We start from the raw sequence: 22,338 nt of genomic DNA, 5'->3' as shown, positions 1-22,338 counted from the left end.
TTTGCACCAACAGAAAAACCAAGTCCACCTGCTAGACTTGGTGTTACTGCAGTAACAAAGAATAGCATCACCATCGCGTGGACAAAGCCAGAGCATGATGGTGGAAGCCGAATTACTAGCTACCTCATTGATGCCCTTGAAAAAGGACAACAGAAGTGGGTTAAATGTGCCAATGTTAAAACCAACACCCACATAATTAAGGGCCTGAGGGAGAATTCAGAATACTTTTTCAGAGTTTGCGCTGAGAATCACGCTGGACTCAGTGAACCAAAAGAAATGATAATCCCTGTGGTTGTGAAAGATCAGTTGGGTGAGTCTTTAATTTATTCCATGTTTATTATATTCAAATAATCTATTAATCTTGTAATTAAATTTTCTTTCATTGTTCTTAACAGATGCCCCTGAGTTTGATATAAAGAACTTCCCACATAACACTGTTTATGTGAGAGCAGGATCAAATCTTAAATTTGAGCTTCCTCTCTCTGGTAAACCAATGCCAAAGGTCACAATGACAAGAGGCAATGCTCCAGTTAAGTGCGGCAAGAGATTTAGCTTTGAAGTAACTCCTGAAAGTCTTAATGTCAACCTCAAGGAAAGTATTGCAAGTGATGCTGGAAAATATGACATTGTCGCCTCAAACACAAGTGGAACAACCAAGATGTTTCTAAACATACTGGTCCTGGATAGACCAGGTCCTCCAGTTGGTCCTGTTGAAGTTAGTGGTGTGGGAGAGACAAGCTTGTGTCTCAAATGGCTCCCACCCCTGTATGATGGTGGCAGTCCTGTCACAAACTATGTTGTTCTTAAACGTGAAACAAGTACTCCAGCCTGGACAGAAGTGTCATCCACAATTGCAAGAAGTGCTATTAAAGTCACCAAACTTACAAAGGGAGAAGAATACCAGTTCAGGGTTAAAGCTGAGAATCGCTTTGGCTTCAGTGACCATATTGATTCTCAGTCAGTTACAGTGAAGCTTCCATACAGTGAGTACTTGGATACTGTACATTTGCAATAGTTTCTAGTTATGACTCAATTTTTGTTATGTCTAAACTTCTGCTGGTTTACTGTATGTTTTAGCTATCCCTGGTCCACCATCAACACCATGGCTGAGCTATGTGTCAAGGGAAAGCCTCACTGTTTGCTGGAATGACCCAGTAGTAGATGGTGGAAGCCCGGTGTTTGGATACCACATCCAAATGAAAGAAAGAAGCAGCATCCTTTGGCAGACGGTGAACAAAACAGCAATCCCTGCAACTCAAATTAGAGTGACAAATATATGTCCTGGAATGATTTATGAATTCAAAGTAGCTGCAGAAAATGCAGCTGGTATTGGAAAGTTCAGCAAGACATCAGATGAAGTGCTAGCGATCGATGCCTGTGGTAAGCTTAAATAATAAAAATTCTGTGCAAAGGATATGTGTCAAGTTTCTCTAAATTTCTGTGCCAAATAATCCTTGTTTTATTTTAGAACCACCGGCAAATGTGAGAATTTCTGAGTTTACAAAAAATGCAGTTAGCCTTGTATGGCAGAAGCCTCAATTTGATGGTGGAAGCAAAATCACTGGCTACATGGTTGAGCGAAGAGATGCTCCAAATGGCAGATGGACAAAGGCAAACTTTACCAATGTCATTGATACTAATTTCACTGTGTCAGGCTTGACTCAGGATCAGTCATATGAATTTAGGATTTTCGCCAAAAATGCAGTTGGCTCAGTTAGCAACCCATCTCTAATCGCAGGACCAGTAACTTGTGTTGACATTTCTGGTAAGTGTATTGCTTCTACATTGCTTGTTTATTTAATGCCATTCCTAGCAATGGGTCTTACTCTTTATTACAAACACTTTTCCATTTTTCCCTAATTCTAGGTGCTCCAGTAATTGACCTGCCCCCAGAGTATTTGGATGTTGTGCAATACAAAGCTGGTTCATCATTCAAAATCAAAGTGGGAATATCTGCTAAACCCTTGCCAACTATTGAATGGCTTAAAGACGAAAAGGAATTAGTGTCAAGCGCACAGATGTCAATTGAGAACACAACTGACTCATCAGCCATCCTCATTAAAGATTCTACTCGTCTTAATACTGGAACCTACGGGCTAAAAATCAAGAATGTGTTTGGCACAGCATCTGCTTCTATCAGAATACAGATTTTAGGCATGTAATCATTTCTGTGAAAAATATGTATATAAATATAATTTCAATGTCTTATCCACCTCTTTCAATGTCTTATCCATTTCCTAATTGTAAATTAATACATTTTCATTCTATAAATAGACAAACCTGGACCTCCAGCTGGACACATTGAAATCAAAACTGTCACTGCTGACAAGATAACAATTGCATGGGAACCAGTGACTGATGAAGGAGGTGCCAAAGTAACTCATTACATTGTAGAAAAACGAGAGACAAGTAGAGTAGTGTGGTCTACAGTTTTTGAGGCAATGGAAGCGCGTACTGTCACTGTCCAAAAGTTGGCCAGAGGAAATGAATATGTATTCCGTGTCAGAGGTGTTAACAAATTTGGAGCTGGAGATCCTCTGGAGTCTGAGCCTGTCATCGCCAAAAATGCATTCGGTAAGGAAATCGAAAATCAAAATTATTAAACTAGATAATATATACTTTTGGTAAATGAGATATTATGTAACACCACAACTATTAAATCAATGCTATTTTTTCAGTTACTCCCGGTCAACCTTCTACACCTGAAGCAACAGATATCACCAGAACATCAATGCAGATCATTTGGGATAAACCTAGTGTGGATGGTGGTAGCATGGTTACAGGATACTATTTGGAGAGACGTGACAAGAAGAGTCTGCGCTGGGTAAAAGTGTACAAGGACCCCATTAGTGATACAAAATCAAGTGTCCATCATCTTACAGAAGGAAATGAATATCAGTATCGTGTATGTGCAATCAATAAAGCTGGGGAAGGTCCATACACAGGTGTTTCTGACTTCTACAAAGCTGCTGATCCAGTTGGTATGTATTACTGTATAATTTTTGCTCAACCGTTAAATTTAATAAATTCATATATAATTTTAAGTCAAATTGTCTTGATATAGCGTTCTAACCGAGGTTTTTTTCTCCCAAGACCCACCATATGAACCAACGAAGCTGAAGGTGGTTGACTCAACTAAAACATCAATCACACTTGGATGGTCAAAGCCAGAGTATGATGGAGGCAGTGAAATCACCAGCTATGTTGTAGAAAAAAGAGTTGGCAAAGAAGGGGAATGGACAGTGATTAGCCATAAGGGAGAAGTGAGAACTACAGAGTATGTAGCTTCAGATCTTAAACCAGATATGGACTACTACTTCCGTGTATCTGCTGTTAATTGTGCTGGCCGTGGAGACCCAATAGAAATGGAAGAGCCAGTACAAGCCAAGGACATTCTTGGTATGTATTCATGTTGAAATTCTTGGAATATCTTTGTATATTTTATAATAATGTTTTCTGTAACAACAGCATAAATCACATTTTTAATTCCTATTTTGCAGAGGAAGCCCAGGTTGATACAGATGTTGCAATGAGAACTCACTACATTGTGAAAGCTGGTAAAGATGTTGAAATCATGGTTCCCCTCAAAGGCAGACCTGCTCCAAGCATCTCTTGGAAAAAGGAAGACCAGAACATTGACAATGATCCTAAATACGACATTCACAACACAGACTCTTCATCATGTCTCATAATTACACAAGTAACTCGAAGTGACACAAGTAAATATACCATTAATATATCAAATGGTGTAGGAGAACCAAAGTCACTAACTGTCTCTGTTAAAGTACAGGACACTCCAGCTGCTTGTAGGAATTTGATCTTGAAAGACGTCACTCGTGGAAAAGTTACTCTTTGTTGGGAGCCCCCTCTACTGGATGGTGGTGCTGAAATTACCAATTATGTTGTTGAGAAAAGAGACTCTTCAAAGCGTACATATGCCTGTGTAACAAATAAATGCAAAGAAACCACATGTGTAATTGAAGAACTCTCTGAGAAGGCATTGTTCTTCTTCCGTGTATTAGCAGAAAATGAGAATGGAGTTGGAGATCCATGTGAAACAGTTGAGCCAGTTAAAGCCACTGAAACCCCAGGTCCAGTAAAATACCTTTCTATGAAAGACTCCACCAAGACTTCAGTTACTCTACAATGGAACAAACCAGATTATGATGGTGGTAGCATCATTACAGACTACATAATTGAAAAGAAACTCCAAGGTCAAGAAGAATGGGCTCCTGCTGGCACAAACAAGCACTGTGAACATGAAGTTACAAAGCTTAAGGAACTCACTGAAATGTTTTTCAGAGTTAGTTCCAAGAATGAAAAGGGTACTAGTGACTTTGTTGAGATTGGGCCAATTAAAGTAAAGGACTACATTATTCCACCAGAAGCAAACCTTGAAGAGTATCCTGGTGGACAGATCAGTGTGCGTTTGGGACACAATATTCACATTGAATTGCCATACAAGGGTAAGCCTAGACCAACCATTCTTTGGTTAAAGGACAACTTACCACTGAAGGAGAGTGAAAAGGTCCGCTTCAAGAAGACTGAAAAAAAGGCCACTCTTATGATAAAAAATGTGGAGAAAGAGAATGGAGGCAAATACACACTTACTCTTGACAACACATTCTTCAGAAAATCGTTTCACGTACATGTTATTACCCTTGGACCACCCTCTAAACCTATAGGACCTATCCGCTTAGATGAGGTCAGAGCAGAGAGTATCGCTATATCTTGGGATGAACCAAATGATAATGGAGGTGGAGAAATCACTTGCTACACTGTTGAGAAACATGACACCTCTCAGACAGACTGGAAAATGGCTTGTTCAAGTGTAACTGGAACATCGTTTAAGGTCCCCAACCTGATCAAGGGTATTCAATATCAGTTCAGAGTATGTGCAGAAAATAGATATGGTGCAAGTGAACCTACAGTTTCACAAAATGTCATTGCCAAGCATGAGTTCAGACCACCTGGCCCACCAGGCATGCCAGTGGTTTACAATGTTACAAACGATGGCATGACTATTCAGTGGGATGAACCAGTCTTTGATGGAGGTTGTCCAGTCCTTGGGTTCCATGTTGAAAAGAAGGAGAAGAACAGCATAATGTGGCAAAAAGTCAACACAGTTTTAGTGAAAGAAAGGGAGTACAGGATTCTTGGTCTTATTGAAGGCTTGGAATACCAGTTCAGAGTCTACGCCCAGAATGATGCTGGATACAGTCGCATGGGTGATGCAAGCAAACCTATTATGGCTGTTTCTCCAGTTGGTAAGTTCAACTTTAAGACATATCTCTTATTCAACTTTCACACCAATCTTGCAAGTTAAAAATATGACTATTTACAGTAGCTAAATATTAATAAACCTGTGAATTTTAACATCAGATCCTCCTGGTATCCCTGACTATGTTGATGTAACAAGTGAATCCGTTAAACTGAAATGGGAAGCACCCAAGCATGATGGTGGAAGCAAAATTGTTGCCTATAATGTGGAGAAACGACAGGGCAAAGGACGGTGGTTGAAGAGCAATTTTTCAAATGTGAATGACACAGAATTTACAGTGACTGGTCTTGCTTGCGGTGAACGCTATGAATTCAGAGTCATAGCAAGAAATGCTATTGGGACAGTGAGCCCACCCTCTCAGTCTTCTGGTTATGTCGTCATCAGAGATGAGAGCTGTAAGTTCATGCAGTTTATATTGTTTCTCTCATTGTTCAGTGGTCAACATTTTACATGCAATTGTATGCTGGTCTGTTGTATTAAACAAGGAAAAACTCTTTTCTCTTTCAGTTCCTCCAAACATTCAGTTTGGCCAAGAGTACTTTGAGGGAGTCTCTATTAAAGCTGGAGAAAACATCAGGCTCAAAGTTGCTATCACTGGAAGACCGACACCAAAAGTTACCTGGTTCAGGGATAATATTGAATTAACAAAGAAAATGGTTGATATCACAACAATTTCTGGATCAAGTACCCTCTTTATAAGAGATGCTGACCGTAGAAACCGTGGTCTTTATACTGTGGAAGCCACAAATCCCTTAGGAAGTAAAAAAGAATCAATGAAAGTTGAAGTCTTTGGTATGAATACTTTTTGGACCTTATCCATCTTATTTATTCATCCCACCCAAATTTTCTTAATATCCATATCATATATCATATCATACCATATGCTTCTATAATTTCTATCTTTCAGATACACCCGGAGAGCCTGTTGGTCCAGTCACATTCTCAGATATCTCTGAGGGCAAAGTAACACTTTCATGGAATCCACCTGAGAATGATGGCTGTTCTGAGGTCACTCATTACATTGTTGAGAAGCGTGAAACTTCAAAACTTTCATGGGCACTTGTCACGGATGAGTGCTTGGGATGCACATACACTTCCACCAGACTGATCAAGACAAATGAGTACCAGTTCCGTGTTTCTGCAGTCAATAGATTTGGTGTTAGCAGACCACTGGATTCAGCTCCTGTGATTGCACAGATGCAATACAGTAAGATAATAAAAAGCTTATATTAAAATACATATTTTTTCTAAAAAAAATTCATATACAACACTGTAAAAATATTTTTTCTGTAATTTCTTTCTTTTTTATCCCTGCAGCTGTTCCAGATTCTCCTGGAACTCCAGATGCAACAGATGTCGATGGAGAGAGTATCACAATCAACTGGGCTCCTCCAACACATGATGGTGGAAACCCAATAAAATATTACATTGTGGAAAGACGTGAAAAGAAGACTGGTCGTTGGCTGAAAGTCCTAACAAGGAAACCCATTGTTGAGGCTGCACACAGAGTGACTCATCTAACTGAGAATGTGGAGTACGAATTCCGTGTGTCTGCTGTAAATGATGCTGGAATTGGAGCACCAAGCAACATTTCAATGCCAATTAAATGTACTGAGCCAACAGAAGAACCTGATGCCCCATCTATTGTCAATGTGACTGACACTACCAATACATCTGTCAGCTTGGAATGGACCAGACCTGCCTATGATGGTGGAATGGAAATTCATGGCTACATTATTGAAATGTGCAAGGGATCTGAAGAGGATTGGCGCAGAGTCAATGAGGATCTTTGTGCTGTCACAAAATACACTGTCACTGGTTTGGAAACCACTGCAGAGTACAAGTTCCGTATTTGTGCAGTCAATTCTGTTGGGAAGGGCGAAGCCAAAGAAATATCCGAGTCTGTACAGGCAGTAGACAGGTTCTTGGCACCAGAAATTGACATAGATGCATCCTTCAAACAGACACATATTGTAAAAAGTGGAGGAAGTGTATGTATCCATATTGCCTTTAAGGGAAAGCCAACACCTACAGCTTCATGGACAAAAGTGGATGGAGAACTTGGTGTTATGACAGACATTGCCACCACTGAGACATTCACGGCTTTGACACTGGAAAATTGCACTAGAAATGATACTGGAAAATACACTCTCACTCTTGAGAACAGTAGTGGCAATAAATCTATTACTATTGCAGTCAAAGTGTTAGACACACCTGGTGTACCAGGGGCTCTCTCCATCAAGGAAGTAACGAGAGGAGCTCTCACAATTGCTTGGGAACCTCCTACCAACGATGGTGGTGCACGTGTTCATTATTACATTGTTGAGAAACGTGAGGCTAGCCGTCGTACATGGACAGAGGCAGCATCCAAGACCACTCAAACAAGCCTGAGAATTACTGATCTACTGGAAGGTGTACCTTATTTCTTCAAAGTCATGGCTGAGAATCAGTATGGTCTTGGTGAAGCATATGAAATGCCGGACCCAGTTATTGCCACAGCTGAACCTGCTGCACCGAAGAGAGTTGATATTATTGATACAACTGACACATCAGCAACCCTGGCCTGGCTCAAGCCGGAACATGATGGAGGAAGCCGTATCACAGGCTACTGTGTGGAGTCAAAGGCTAAAGACTCAGATAAATGGGTTGTTTGGGGCACAACTAAAAACCTAAGCTTTGTAATTGAAGGACTAATAGAGAATAGTGAGTATGAATTCCGTGTAAAGGCAAAGAATGATGCTGGGTTCAGTGTGCCAAGGGAAGCTTTCTCCTCAGTCATCATTAAAGAGCCACGAATTGAACCTACCGCTGACCTCAGTGGCATCACCAACCAACTCATTATAAGCAGGATTGGTGAATCGTTTGAGATTGATGTTCCAATTAGTGGAAGACCTGCTCCAAAGGTATCCTGGAAGCTTGAGGAAATGAAGCTAAAAGAAACTGACAGGGTGTCAATCAAGACTACCAAACACAGGACCACTCTCTCAGTTAAAGACAGCATGAGAGGTGATGGAGGCAGATATTTCCTAATTCTTGATAATGTCACGGGGTCAAAGACTTTCAGTGTCACTGTCAATGTTATTGGCAGACCAAGCCCTCCAGAGGGCCCTATTGAGATTTCCTCAATTACATCAGAGTCATGCGTACTATCATGGAATCCACCCGAGGATGATGGTGGAACAGACATCACAAACTACATTGTCGAGAAGCGTGAATCTGGCTCCACTGCTTGGCAGCTTATTAACTCAAGTGTAAAGCAAACTTCTTTCCATGTTTCACATCTAACTAAATACATGCAGTACACTTTCCGTGTCTGTGCTGAAAACCGTTTTGGTGTGAGCAAACCAACAGAATCTGAGACGATTGTTGCAGAGCATCCATTTGGTATGTAATAGCTAATAAGAAATTATCAGTTTTGATATACAGTATGAAATATGAAATATCTTATTGTATGTTTTTATTTTCATAGTTCCTTCAGGCCCTCCAACAAGACCAGAAGTGTTCTCTGTAACCGCCAACAGCATGAGCATTCGTTGGGAGGAACCATACCATGATGGTGGCAGCAAGGTCACTGGATACTGGATTGAAAAGAAGGAGCGTAACACAATTCTCTGGGTGAGAGAAAACAAGATTCCCTGCTTTGAATGCTACTACAAGGTGGAAGGCCTTGTTGAGGGTCTTGAATATCAGTTCAGAGTGTATGCAATGAATAGTGCTGGCCTCAGCAAAGCAAGTGAAGCATCAAAGAAAGCTGTGGCACAAAATCCAGTTGGTAAGTATATTACAATCAAAAAGTAATTCATACCAGTTTAGATCAGAAAAAAACAATACTGATATATGTTGTTTTTTGTTTGTGATGATACAAATATATAGATCCTCCTGGAAAACCAGAAGTTACAAATGTATCAAGATCAACAGTCTCAATCAAGTGGTCTGTGCCTCTAAACGATGGTGGAAGCCCAATCACAGGCTACATTGTTGAGCGAAAGCCATATACCGTCACTGGAGAAGGTCGCTGGCTTAAGTGTAACTACACTAATGTTACTGACACACATTTCACTGTCACTGCACTGGGAGAAGGAGAGGAATATGAATTCCGTGTCATTGCCAAAAATGCTAACGGAGTATTGAGCCTGGCATCAGTTTCAACAGGACCAGTGACCTGCAAAGCAGAATACAGTATGTATGGTTCTGTCACAATACACATAAGACTAACATTGTTTTATTAATGAGAACCTAAATACTCATGACACTTAAATTATTTTTTAGCTCCTCCTAAAGCAGAGCTGGACAGCAAACTCCTTGTGGACACAGTTACAATCAGAGCTGGATCTGATTTAGTGCTAGATGCTGCTGTTGGTGGAAAACCTGAGCCAAAAGTAAGCTGGGCCAAGGGTACGAAAGAGCTGGAACTTTGTGAAAAATATGCTCTCCAGTACTCTAGTACCCGAGCTCTGGCCATCATCAAGTTCTGTGACAGAGATGACACGGGGAAGTATGTTCTGACAGTTAAGAATGCTAGTGGAACAAAAACCGCTGAGGTCAATGTTAAAGTGCTTGGTAGGTGTTCTAAACATACAGCCATAACATAAACAAACATGATCTTCAGTTTAAAATATGTTGTAAATTTATACATACAATAATCTTTCTTTTTTTTACAAGATTCACCTGGTCCCTGTCAGGAGATTACAGTCAGCAATGTATCTGAGGAAAAATGCACAGTGTCTTGGAAAGAGCCACTGGAGTATGGTGGTGACCCAATCACACATTACATTGTTGAAAGAAGGGATACCAATAGACTTACCTGGGTTATCATGGAGCCTGAATGCAAAACCCTAACATACGAAATTAAAAGACTTTTCAAGAACAACGAATATATATTCCGTGTGAGAGGTGTGAACAAGTATGGGTCTGGCGTGGCTGTACAGTCTACCCCCATCCTTGCCAGAAATTCATTCAGTAAGTACCATTATTAATTTTAAAAACCTTTAGATGAAAGATTTTGCATGTTAAAATTACAAATTTGCACCTTTATTTCCAATTGCAGCTGTCCCATCACCACCTGGAGCCCCAGAAATCCTTGCAGTTGGAAAAGACTTTGCAACGATCGAGTGGCTGAAGCCTGAGAGTGATGGTGGCAGTGAAGTCACAAACTACTTGATTGAGTTCCGTGAAAGAAAGAGTGTTAGATGGATCAAGGTTAACAGAGATTCTATTCTCAAGGACACATCTTTCAAAGTCACTGGTCTCCATGAAGGCAACATTTACCAGTTCCGCATTACAGCCATGAATGCAGCTGGAGATAGTGAACCTAGTGAAGTGTCAATGTATGCAGTATGTAGAGTACCAACCGGTATGTTTCCGAAAGAACATAATTTATAACATTTAAGTGTTTATATTACTAAAGTAAAAAAGGTTTACCTTATTATGTTTAATCCCCATTTTAGGCACTTCAGGTCCGCCCTCAATTCCACGGGTTACTGACACACACAAAGAGAGTGTTAGTCTTGCTTGGACACGACCAGTTGAAGATGGTGGTGCTGATGTTATTGGTTATGTTCTTGAGATGCAAGAAGCTGGTACAGAGGAATGGACAAAAGTGCATGAAAAGAATCTTAGGGTGACAGAACACATAGTTACAGGCCTTTCTGCTGGCAAAAAGTATTGTTTCAGAGTTGCAGCAGTCAATGTAAATGGAATGGGTGACCTCAGTGATCCTTGTGCAGAGACTGAGCCTGTAGAAAGAATTGGTAAGTTCTAACAACTTCTAAATGTTTTTATGGTTCTGAAGTTTGATATACTGTATATACAAATGCAAGAAAGAAGTAATGTCCAATATTCAGTCAGAGTATTCTCAAATAAATTCTCTAATTATTTTATTATTTATTCTAGAAATTCCTGACCTTGAGCTGCCTGATGAACTGACAAAGACAATTTGTCTGAGAGCAGGAAGTTCTCTGCGCCTACATATTACTGTTACTGGTAGACCAATCCCAACTGTAACCTGGAGCAAACCTGGTGTGGACCTCCAAAATCGTGGCTTTATTGAAGTGACCAATACTGCCACAACTCTCATTATTGACAAGGTGCACCGCTATGATGCTGGTAGATATACAATTGAAGCTTCCAATTCTGCTGGGAAGAAGGATGCAAGCATCCTTGTGAAAATCTATGGTATGTTTTCTCATATTAAATCGTGTAAATTATTTATAGTGCATATAACGACATACCATGAATTGGTGTCTAACCAGCATGTTTGTGCATTCTTTCTCAGATACACCTGGTCCACCTGGTCCAATTAAGATGAAAGAGCTTACAAAAGATTCTGCTCATATTACCTGGGATGCTCCTGAGGTTGATGGTGGAGCACCTGTCAACAATTACATTATTGAAAGACGAGAGGCATCAATGAGAGCTTACAAAACGGTCACATCAAAATGCAGCAAGACATCATACAAAATTGCTGGTCTGACAGAAGGAATGCTGTATTATTTCAGAGTCTTACCAGAGAATATCTATGGTGTTGGTGAACCTTGTGAGACAGGCGATGTTGTGTTGGTGTGCGAAGTTCCACTGCCACCAGCCAAGCTTGAAGTTGTAGATGTAACCAAATCCAGTGTTTCACTTGCATGGGAGAAACCTTTACATGATGGAGGCAGCAGACTCACTGGCTACATTGTTGAGGCTTGTAAGGCTGGTACCGACAAGTGGATGAAGGTGGCAACTTTGAAACTTACAGACTTTGAGTTCACTATCGTGTCACTGAATGAGAATGAGCAGTACCTCTTCAGGGTACGTGCCGTCAACAGCAGAGGAGCTGGTGAGCCGAAAGAAACTGTGACAGCTGTGACAGTTCAAGAACAAAGAGGTATGTATTATAATAATTACAATAATAGTCACAAGATGGTGTTATTTATTTGTTGTGTCTCACTGTTTTTGTTTATTCTCTTTCAGTTATGCCAAAGGTTGATCTATCAACTATTCCACAAAAGATGATCAGTGTTTTGGCAGGCAAACCCCTTGAGCTTAACTTGCCAATCATAGGAAGACCACCACCAGTTTGCTCTTGGTTCTTCAATGAAAATAGGATAAAAATTGTGGAGCGTGTGAAGATGAAGTCAACTGGAAAATTCTCTAAATTAACTATTCTTGACACCACCATTGATGACAGTGGAGTGTATACCCTAGAGGTGAAAAACGTAACAGGAGTAATTACTGAAAACATCAAAGTCAACATTCTTTGTAAGTACCCTCTCCCTACATTAAAATGGATATTTTAAAATGATTGAGAAATAATATTATTAATAACCCTCTTCTCTCTTTAGCTAAACCTGATGAGCCTCAAGGACCCATTAGATTAGATGAAATTGATGCAACATCAGTCACAATAAGCTGGGATCCACCTATGAGAGATGGTGGCGCACCAATTAGCAACTATGTAGTTGAACAACGTGATGCTCATCGCCCAGGATGGGTACCTGTTTCAGAATCAGTTAGCAGACCAACATTCAAAATTAACAGATTGATAGAGGGCGATGAATATGTGTTCCGGGTTGCAGCAACCAATCGTTATGGCACTGGGGAGTACTTACAGTCAGAAGTCGTGATGTGCAAGAGCTCCAAATGTAATAAAAACATGTTTTTGAAAAATAGCATATGCACATATACTAGATAAATATTATGTAACACATATATTGGACCTACATGATCACAATATTGAATTGTTGTTACAGCCATTCCCGGGCCGCCTGGAAGACCCGTTGTCTTTGATGTATCACGTGATGGCATGACTGTTGCATGGGAGCCACCAGATGAGGATGGAGGATTAGAGGTGTCTGGCTACATTATTGAACGCAAGGAGGTCAGAGCTGACAGGTGGATCCGTGCTAATAAAAATCCAGTAACAATGACAAGATACAGATCCACTGGTTTAATTGAAGGCCTGGAATATGAACACAGAGTGACAGCCGTCAATGCTCGCGGTGTTGGCAAACCTAGCCTTCTTTCTAAACCAGCAGTAGCAAATGATCCAGTTGGTGAGTAATTTTTTTTGTTTGTTTTGTTTTCTAAAATACTGTAGAATTTTGGTGCATTCAACTTATCACTTATTAATCTATTGCATAACCTCTACAGATCCACCCGGATCACCTCAAAACCCACGAGTCACAGATACCACAAAATCTTCTGTGTCTTTGGCCTGGAGTCCTCCAGATGAGGAGGGTGGTGCTAAGGTTACAGGCTATCTAATTGAGATGCAAAAAATTGGTTCAGTAACCTGGATGAAGTGCAACACTACACCTTCACTGATCTGTGAATATACTTTGACACAAATGCCACAAGGAGAGGAATTCAAATTCCGTGTCATGGCTTGCAATGCTGGTGGTCCAGGTGAACCAGCTGAAGTACCTGGAGTTGTGACCATAACAGAGATGCTTGGTAAGATCTCATGACCCTGTCATTAATTCATTTTACTTATATGTGTAAAGTGTTACATTTATGGAATAATTTAATCAATCGAAATGTTCTGTGTTTCAGATCCTCCAAGTTATGACCTTGAAGCAAAATACAAAGATGTCCTTGTAGTCAGATCTGGAGGAGTAATCAAACTTTCAGTGCCCATCAAAGGTAAACCTACTCCTACCAGCAAATGGACAAAGGATGGATCAGAGTTGACCAACCGTGCAATGATTGCCTCTAATGAAGACATATCCGAGCTTGTAATCAAACAGGCTGAAAGGTCTGATTCTGCCGTTTACTATCTCCACCTGGAAAATAAGTGTGGCAAAAAGATGCTTCCTATCAAGGTCAAGGTTATTGGCCGCCCATCTGCACCTGAAGGCCCTCTTGGATTTGATGATATACAAGCACATTCTGTAAGAGTTAGCTGGAAACCACCAACTGAAGATGGTGCTTCTGAAATTGTTGGCTACATTGTGGAGAGACGTGAAGTAACAAAAGCAGCTTGGTACACTGTTGACTCACGGGTGGTTGACACATCCCTTGTGGTTAAAGGACTAGAAGAAAATGTTGAATACCACTTTAAGGTGACAGCGGAGAACCAGTTTGGAATCAGCAACTCCCTGAAATCAGAGGGAACTGTTGTACCAAAGACTCCCATTTGTAAGTGCTTGTCATTTGTCTCATTTCTAGGCATTAAATGTTTTGTTATTAAACATAATAGAAACATATATTTATTTGTTTTCTGTTATTTTAGGTGTCCCAGAGGCTTCAGGCACTCCACCAGAAATCATGGATGTTACTAAGAGTTCTGCTGCTTTGGCTTGGACTAAACCTAAGGATGATGGTGGATCTTGCATTACTGGTTACTTCATTGAGTACAAAGAAGTGCCGTCTGATAAGTGGATTCGTCATCAGACAAAGATTACCTCAACAATGTATACTCTTAGTCAGCTCACTACTGATGCTGAGTATCAGTTCCGTGTAATTGCTGTGAATGACATTGGAGAGAGTGAACCAGGACCTGCATCAGATTCAGTAATCTGCAAAGATCCATTTGGTATGACCTCATTCTTATTTTGTCTTCATAATATGTATTCAGAATATGTCGTCTGTTCATTAAGTAATTGATTCAAAATTGTTGCCTTGATTTATGGAAAATATTTTTTTTATCACACTATTTATTTATTTAGATAAACCAAGCCAGCCAGGAGAAATTGACACTATGACTGTAACCAAGGATTACATTACAATTAAATGGGAGGTTCCAGCATGTGATGGGGGAAAACCAGTCCTTGGCTACTGGATTGAATACCGAAAGTCTGGAGAGAGTTCTTGGAAGAAATGCAATAAGGAGCAAACAAAGGACAAGCAGTACACTCAGAGTGGTCTACAAGAGGCTACTGAATATGAATTCAGAGTATTTGCTGAGAATGAAACTGGAATCAGCAGACCACGCAGAACAGCAACTGGCATCAAAACTAAACTGGGTGGTAAGCACATTTTGAAATAACATTAGAAGGATTGTTGTGTGTATTGTGATTTGTCGATACAATAATTATATCCAATATTTATCCCGATGCATTTTTTGGGGTGTTTGACTAAAATAAATTTCACTATAACTGTGCCTTTTTTTTTTTTTAGTTGGCTCTAAACCAGCTCTTAGGAAAGAGATGGATGAAGTCACTGCCAAACTTGGACAAACTGCAACTCTCAAATGTCAGATTATTGGACGACCGGTTCCAGAAATTAAATGGTACAAGGGCGGAAAGGAAATCAAAGAAGGTCGCAAATATGCAGCAACCTCTGATGGTCGCAACCATACATTGACCATTTCAACAGATCAACAGGAAGATGAGGGTCTGTACACATGCAAGGCAGTGAATGAAGCAGGTGACTGTGAGACCAGTGGAACTCTGGTCCTTGAAGCAGCACCACAGTTCCCAGTGCCACTGAAAGACAAATTCTTTGCAACATGTGGTAGCACAGTGCGCATTCATGTTGTTTACATTGGCCGACCTCAACCAAAAATCATGTGGCTTTATGGAGCCAAGGCTTTGGAGCCCTCTGAGAATGTGATCATTGAAAATACAGAGCATTACACTCATTTGATTCTCAAGAATGTACAGCGCAGCATAAATGGAGGAAAATACAGAATCAGGATCAACAACCATTTTGGGTCTGCAGATACTGTAACTCACGTTGAAATCTTAGGTATATGCTTCATAATTTGCCTTTTTTGTATTTAGTAGGGGAAATTAGAGTAATTAACATATATATTTTTGTGTTTTCAGATAAACCTGCTATGCCAGAGGGTCCTCTTGTTCTTGATGCTCTGTTGAAGAATTCTGTGATTATTAGCTGGAAAGCACCCAAAGATGATGGAGGTTCAATGATAACTAATTATATTGTGGAAAAGCGTGAAGACAAGGAAGGAGCAGAGTGGGAACTTGTATCATCATCCATCACAGGGATTTCATGCAGAATTCCTAACCTTGTTGAAAATGAAGGATACTACTTCCGTGTTTCAGCACAAAATCGTTATGGTAATAGTGAATCGCTGGAGACTCCTTCTGCTATCCTCATCAAGAGTCAGCTAGGTAAGTTATAAAGAAATATGATCTATTAATAGATATTCTTTAATATCTATTAAAGAAGTAACCATAGTTTTGTTGTTGTTATTTAGCGTTATTAATCAAATGAAAATGTATATTTTGCAGAGAGGCCAGGAGCTCCATTAAAACCAGTTGTGTCTGGAATTACCAAAAACTCCTGTGTTGTGTCTTGGAAGCCACCTCTCAGTGATGGAGGTTCTAAAATTAAGAACTACTGTCTTGAAAAGCGAGATAAGAAGAAGGGTGAATGGGCTGCAGTTACAACAGATGAAATACACCAGACTGTTTATTCCGTCAAGGGCCTGACAGAAGGTGTAGAGTATGATTTCCGGGTGAAATGTGAAAACATTGGTGGAGAAAGTGAATACAGTGAAGTATCTGACCCTGCCATTCCAAAGACTGATGTTGATGTGCGTGCTCCTGCCTTCAAGGAAGACCTCAGAAACATGAGTGTAAAATTCAAAAGCAATGCAACATTTGTCTGCAAGATAACAGGACAGCCCAAGCCTGTAATAAAATGGTTTAAGCGTGGAAAGGAAATTCAAGCTGATGGTACCAAAATCAAGATCCAAGAATTCAAGGGAGGCTATCATCAGCTTGTTATTGCTGATTGCAATGCAGAAGACTCAACTGTATACCAGATCAGAGCAACAAACCAGGGTGGATCAATTTCTGCTACTGTTTCTCTAGATGTTGAAGGTAAGCTTACAAAGTTTTATACTGTACTTTACTTGGTTATACAAGCTATTTCCAAATGATGGATTAAAATGTTTCTGTTTTTTCAGTCCCTGCTAAGATTCATCTACCTAAGAATCTGCAAGGAAAGGAAGCTATCCCTGCCCTTCGTGGTGAAGTAGTGAACATCAAGATTCCATTCAGTGGAAAACCAGATCCAGTTATCACTTGGCAGAAAGGACAAGACCTTCTTGATAATGATGGACACTATCAAGTTATTGTCACACGATCCTTCACATCTCTTGTATTTTTGAATGGAGTAGAAATGAATGATGCTGGGTTCTATATTGTGTGTGCCAAAAATAGATTTGGAATTGACCAGCAAACAGTTGAGCTTGATGTTGCAGATGTGCCTGATCCACCACGTGGCATCAAAGCCAGTGATGTTTCAAGAGATTCTGTAACACTCCACTGGGTAGCACCTGCCAGTGATGGTGGAAGTAAAGTCACAAACTACATCATAGAGAAGTGCGCCACCACAGCAGAAAGGTGGATACGTGTTGGCCAGTCTCGTGACACCCACTACACTGTTGTCAATCTGTTTGGAAAGACAAGTTATCAATTCCGTATCATAGCTGAAAATAAATTTGGTCAGAGTGTACCATCTGAGACAAGTGGACCTGTTGTGACAAAAGAAGACAAATCAAGAGTTCTTAATTATGATGAAGAAGTTGATGACACCAGGCCAGTTTCAAAAAGCAAAGCTCCTCATTCAGAGACTAAGAATGTTCATAACAAGTACATGATTGCTGAAGAGCTGGGTCGCGGACAGTTTGGTATTGTTCACCGGTGTATTGAGACTAGCTCTGAGAAAACTTACATGGCTAAATTTGTCAAAGTTAGAGGTGCGGATCAGGCACTAGTGAAAAAAGAAATTGCAACACTGAATGTGGCACGCCACAAGAACTTCCTGTTGCTGCATGAGTCATTTGACAGCCCTGAAGAGCTAGTCATGATTTATGAGTTCATCTCTGGTGTGGACATATTTGAACGCCTTGGTACAGCCAACTTTGAGCTCAGCGAGCATGCAATTGTTAACTATATCAGACAAGTGTGTGAAGCTCTTGAATTCCTTCACAGCAAGAGTTATGGCCACTTTGATATCAGGCCTGAAAATATAGTGTACACCACAAGAAAGGGAACTAATGTCAAGATCATTGAGCTTGGACAATCTAGACACCTTACACCTGGGGACCAAATTAAGATTCAGTACACAACAGCTGAGTTTGCAGCACCGGAAATTCATCAAAATGAGATGGTTAGCACTGTGACAGATATGTGGTCTGTTGGTGTCCTTGTTTATGTTCTTCTTAGTGGACTTAATCCATTCGCCGCTGAAACTAATCAGCAAATGATTGAGAGCATTTACAATGCTGAGTACAGTTTTGATGATGAAGCCTTCAAGCATGTTAGTGTTGAGGCATTAGACTTTGTGGACCGCCTACTGACCAAAGAGCGCAAACATCGTATGACTGCTACTGAGGCTTTGAATCATCCTTGGCTGACGATGAACTCAGAGCAGCTAAGCACTAGGTCCATCAAGATTACACGCCATACGAGATATTACCAAGCAATGGTGAAGAAAGAATGGAACACCGTTGTCTCTTCTGCTCGTGTTGCCATTGGTGGTGCTATCAGAAGTCAGCGAGGAGTAACAGTCTCTAAAGTGAAGATTGCACCATTTGAACATGGACCAGTTGCAGGACAAATTAAACACAGTGTTGCCAATGAAGGCGATGATATCAAGTTTATTTGCAACATTGACAATTATGACAGCACTACCGAAGTAACATGGTACTGTGGAGTAAGACAACTAGAAGAAGGTGCTAGATACGAAATTACTTATGAAGATGGGCTTGCTACCATAACTATCAAGGGAATCAACAGAACAGATGATGGAACATACAGATGTAAAGTTGTCAATGAGTATGGTGAGGACAGTGCCTATGCTGAGCTCTTTGTCAAAGGGGTAAGGTCCTATCGTGAGTTCTTCACTACACGTGTGGTAAAGAAAGTAAAACGCAGAATTGACACATCAAGACTACTCCAAAGACCTCCTGAATTTACTTTGCCATTGTGCAACCGCACTGCATACATTGGAGAGGATGTGCGCTTTGGTGTCACCATCACAGTGCATCCTGAACCTCGTGTAATGTGGTTGAAAACGGGTCAAAAGATTATGCCAGGAGATGATGACAAGAAATACACTTTTATTAGTGACAAGGGCCTGTATCAGTTAGTGATTCACAAACTTGACCCAGATGATGATGCGGAATACACTGTTGTGGCACGGAACCGATTTGGTGATGACAGTTGCAAGGCTCGTCTAAAAGTGGTCCCTCGTCCTGCTCCTGCTGATAACACCTTGAGACCTATGTTCAAACGTCTTCTTGCTAATTTGGAATGCAGAGAAGGCCAGAGTGTACGTTTTGAAATGCGTGTGTCAGGACATCCTTCATTGAAATGGGAGAAAGATGGCATGCCTTTGGCATTTGGTCCACAAATTGAGATTGTGCATGAAGGCTTAGATTACTATGTCTTACATGTAAGAGATACTCTTCCAGAGGATTCTGGCACATACAGAGTTATTGCAACTAACTCGGCAGGGTCTGCAAGTTGTCAAGCCACACTCAAGGTTGAACGTGTGACACACATCAAGAAAGAGGGGAGTGAGGAAGGAAAGAAGAAGAAACAAGATCTTGATCAGCAAGAGATGGACAAGAAAGTAAGACTAACTCAGATACTAGCAGGTGCAGACGTTACCCCACTTACTCCAGTCGCACAGCAAGCACTAAGAGAAGCTGCAACCATGTACAAGCCGGCAATCACTACCAAGAAAGTCAAGAGCGAAGCTGATGAAGCCAAAGAGAAAGAAGAGAAAAAGAAGAGAGCAGAAGAAAAGAGATTGAGAATGCCATATGTTATTCCTCCGCCTCGCATTGTTGCTCCCTCTGCCCTTGAGGAGGACATGGAAATCAAACACTTTGTGCCATTCTCTGATATGAAGTGGTACAAGAAACTCAGAGATCAATATGAGTTCCCGGAGCCAATGGAAAAGTTCCCCCAGAAAAGACTTAAGCGCATCCGGCTGTCAAGGTGGGACAAGTTCTATGAAGTACCCCTGCCAAGAATTAAAGACCAATACAAGCCAAAATGGCATATTCCTGTTTCACAAGATGACCTTGAGACTGTGAGACCAGCAAGACATCGCACACCTTCTCCAGAAATGGAGGCTTATTACAGAATCAGGAGACGCTCTCTTGGTGATCTTTCTGATGAGGAACTGCTTCTGCCAGTTAAAGAATACCTATCAATGAAGAGAACAGAGGAAGAAAGACTCAAACTTGAGGATGAACTTGAGTTAGGCTATTCTGCTTCTCCGCCAAGTCTGAGCCCTGTACGCTTTGAACTTTCTGCACTGCGTCACCCATCACCTAAGAGAGCTACATATGACGAGGAGGAAGGGGAAGAAGTTCCAAGATATGACTCATATCGTATTCCATCTAAATATGAGGCTGGTCCAAGCTATATTGACTTGCATCAGCGTCACGAAAGGGCAACATACAGACCTCCAAGGCAAAAGCAAAGGTTATATGAGGAAAAAGAAGACCATGAACTGCTTAGGTCAGTAACTACCACAACAAAATTAACTTCCTACAAGAGCCAACTGCAACGCATTGAGTTTGAGGAGAAAACAAAGGTCAAAAGAAAGGAAAAAACAAGAGTTTCTGTGTCAGCAGTAACTGAGGCAGCAGTCATAACTGATATACCTACAACAGCATTCTCACCTGGCTATGCTACATTAAGTCATTCCAAGAAACCCTCTGCAACTGTGGCAGAAAAAGTGATTAAAACGGCTTCGCCTGAAAAGACACGCCCACGTTCACCCAGCCTTGATTCTACTGAGAAAACAATCACTATACCAGACTTGTCAACAAAAATTGATTATATGTCAAGGTATGAGTCAAGAAAGAAAGCCTTGAAAACTGAGAGGAAATTTGAAATTGTGACCCAGCAGCCTTTTACTCTTGACCATGCTCCCAGGGTGACTGTAAGAATGCGCTCTCACCGTGTGCCAATTGGTCAAAACACCAAATTCACACTGAATGTCCAATCTAAGCCCGAAGCACAGATTGAATGGTACCACAATGGGCAGCAGATTGAAGAAAGCAGAAAATATCGCATGTTTAACATGAGTGGTGTTTTATCTCTTCAAATCATTGATTGCCAGGAAGAGGACTGTGGCACCTACCGTGTCGTCTGTACAAATGCAAAGGGAGAAGCTTCTGACTATGCCACTCTCGATGTTGCTGGGGGTGGATTTTCTGCATATGCTTCACAACGCAAAGATGAGGAGCCACCGACCCCCTTCGTCCCTGAGATGACTAAAACAGATGTGTATCATGTTATATCCACAACAGCAGCATCTGCATCAGAAACACAAGTGGAAATATCTGAAACTAAAACAGAGAGAATAGAAGAGACAATTAAGACATCTGAGATCAAACTTGAAGCTACAGAAGTGACTGCAGTTGAGGAAGTTGTGGTTGAGAAATTGTCAGAGACCAAACTTGAAGCTACAGAAGTGACAACAGTAGTGGAAGAAGTGGTTGAGAAAAAGAAGCCGACTCCAGCTACAATTCTGACTAAACCGCAGTCACTCACAGTATCAGAGGGAGAATCGGTCAAATTCACATGTGATGTTGATGGTGAACCTGCCCCCACTGTAACATGGATGCGAGAGGGACAAGTCATTGTGTCATCTCGTCGTCACCATGTGACCTCAACTGAATATAAATCAACTTTTGAGATAACCCAAGTAGAAATGTCAGATGGAGGTAATTACACTGTAGTGGCAGAGAACTCTGATGGTAAACAGGAGGCACAGTTCAGTCTAACTATTCGTAAACCAACACCTGTACAGAAAGTTTTTGCTTCACCTCCAAGAGTAAAGTCTCCAGAGTCTCCTCGTATAAAGTCACCATTTGGAATTAGGTCCCCGCAGAGAATTAAATCACCTGAACCAATCAAATCTCCACCAAGAGTTAAGTCCCCACCCATAGTAAAATCACCTACTCCAAAAGAAAAAACATCCAAACCAACCTTCTCCGCCGAACTAAAAGACATCTCAGCCTCTGCAGATACTATTATAAAGCTGACAGTTAAACTGTCTGGTGAGCCTAAACCAACAATCATCTGGATGAAGGATGGAAAGGTAAGAAAGATATTTTTACTTTATAAAAATATATA

The 22,338-nt window shown here is 40.8% G+C and overlaps 1 protein-coding gene across 1 annotated transcript in view; it reads left to right on the top strand.

Moving 5' to 3' along the window:
- Positions 1-22,338, top strand: part of ttn.1 (titin, tandem duplicate 1) — a 156,107-nt gene that overhangs the window by 129,351 nt on the left and 4,418 nt on the right. Inside the window, exons 172-203 of the mRNA XM_077215909.1 lie at positions 14-310; positions 396-983; positions 1,078-1,380; positions 1,469-1,765; positions 1,867-2,154; positions 2,275-2,574; positions 2,679-2,981; positions 3,094-3,399; positions 3,501-5,267; positions 5,383-5,676; positions 5,789-6,073; positions 6,189-6,488; positions 6,599-8,665; positions 8,751-9,053; positions 9,155-9,460; positions 9,551-9,841; positions 9,944-10,240; positions 10,329-10,634; positions 10,729-11,031; positions 11,174-11,455; positions 11,556-12,149; positions 12,236-12,523; positions 12,607-12,906; positions 13,015-13,317; positions 13,415-13,717; positions 13,817-14,401; positions 14,496-14,798; positions 14,932-15,231; positions 15,383-15,952; positions 16,033-16,338; positions 16,459-17,052; positions 17,139-22,303. Coding sequence (XP_077072024.1) covers positions 14-310; positions 396-983; positions 1,078-1,380; positions 1,469-1,765; positions 1,867-2,154; positions 2,275-2,574; positions 2,679-2,981; positions 3,094-3,399; positions 3,501-5,267; positions 5,383-5,676; positions 5,789-6,073; positions 6,189-6,488; positions 6,599-8,665; positions 8,751-9,053; positions 9,155-9,460; positions 9,551-9,841; positions 9,944-10,240; positions 10,329-10,634; positions 10,729-11,031; positions 11,174-11,455; positions 11,556-12,149; positions 12,236-12,523; positions 12,607-12,906; positions 13,015-13,317; positions 13,415-13,717; positions 13,817-14,401; positions 14,496-14,798; positions 14,932-15,231; positions 15,383-15,952; positions 16,033-16,338; positions 16,459-17,052; positions 17,139-22,303 — 19,094 coding nt within the window. The remainder of the gene's footprint in view (positions 1-13; positions 311-395; positions 984-1,077; positions 1,381-1,468; positions 1,766-1,866; positions 2,155-2,274; positions 2,575-2,678; positions 2,982-3,093; positions 3,400-3,500; positions 5,268-5,382; positions 5,677-5,788; positions 6,074-6,188; positions 6,489-6,598; positions 8,666-8,750; positions 9,054-9,154; positions 9,461-9,550; positions 9,842-9,943; positions 10,241-10,328; positions 10,635-10,728; positions 11,032-11,173; positions 11,456-11,555; positions 12,150-12,235; positions 12,524-12,606; positions 12,907-13,014; positions 13,318-13,414; positions 13,718-13,816; positions 14,402-14,495; positions 14,799-14,931; positions 15,232-15,382; positions 15,953-16,032; positions 16,339-16,458; positions 17,053-17,138; positions 22,304-22,338) is intronic.

Source organism: Siphateles boraxobius, unplaced genomic scaffold (assembly GCF_051911475.1).
Source record: "Siphateles boraxobius isolate OS27281-9 unplaced genomic scaffold, OSU_SipBor_1 7, whole genome shotgun sequence".
Classification (NCBI taxonomy): Eukaryota; Metazoa; Chordata; class Actinopteri; order Cypriniformes; family Leuciscidae; genus Siphateles; species Siphateles boraxobius.
This window is presented reverse-complemented; position numbering and strand designations above follow the sequence as displayed.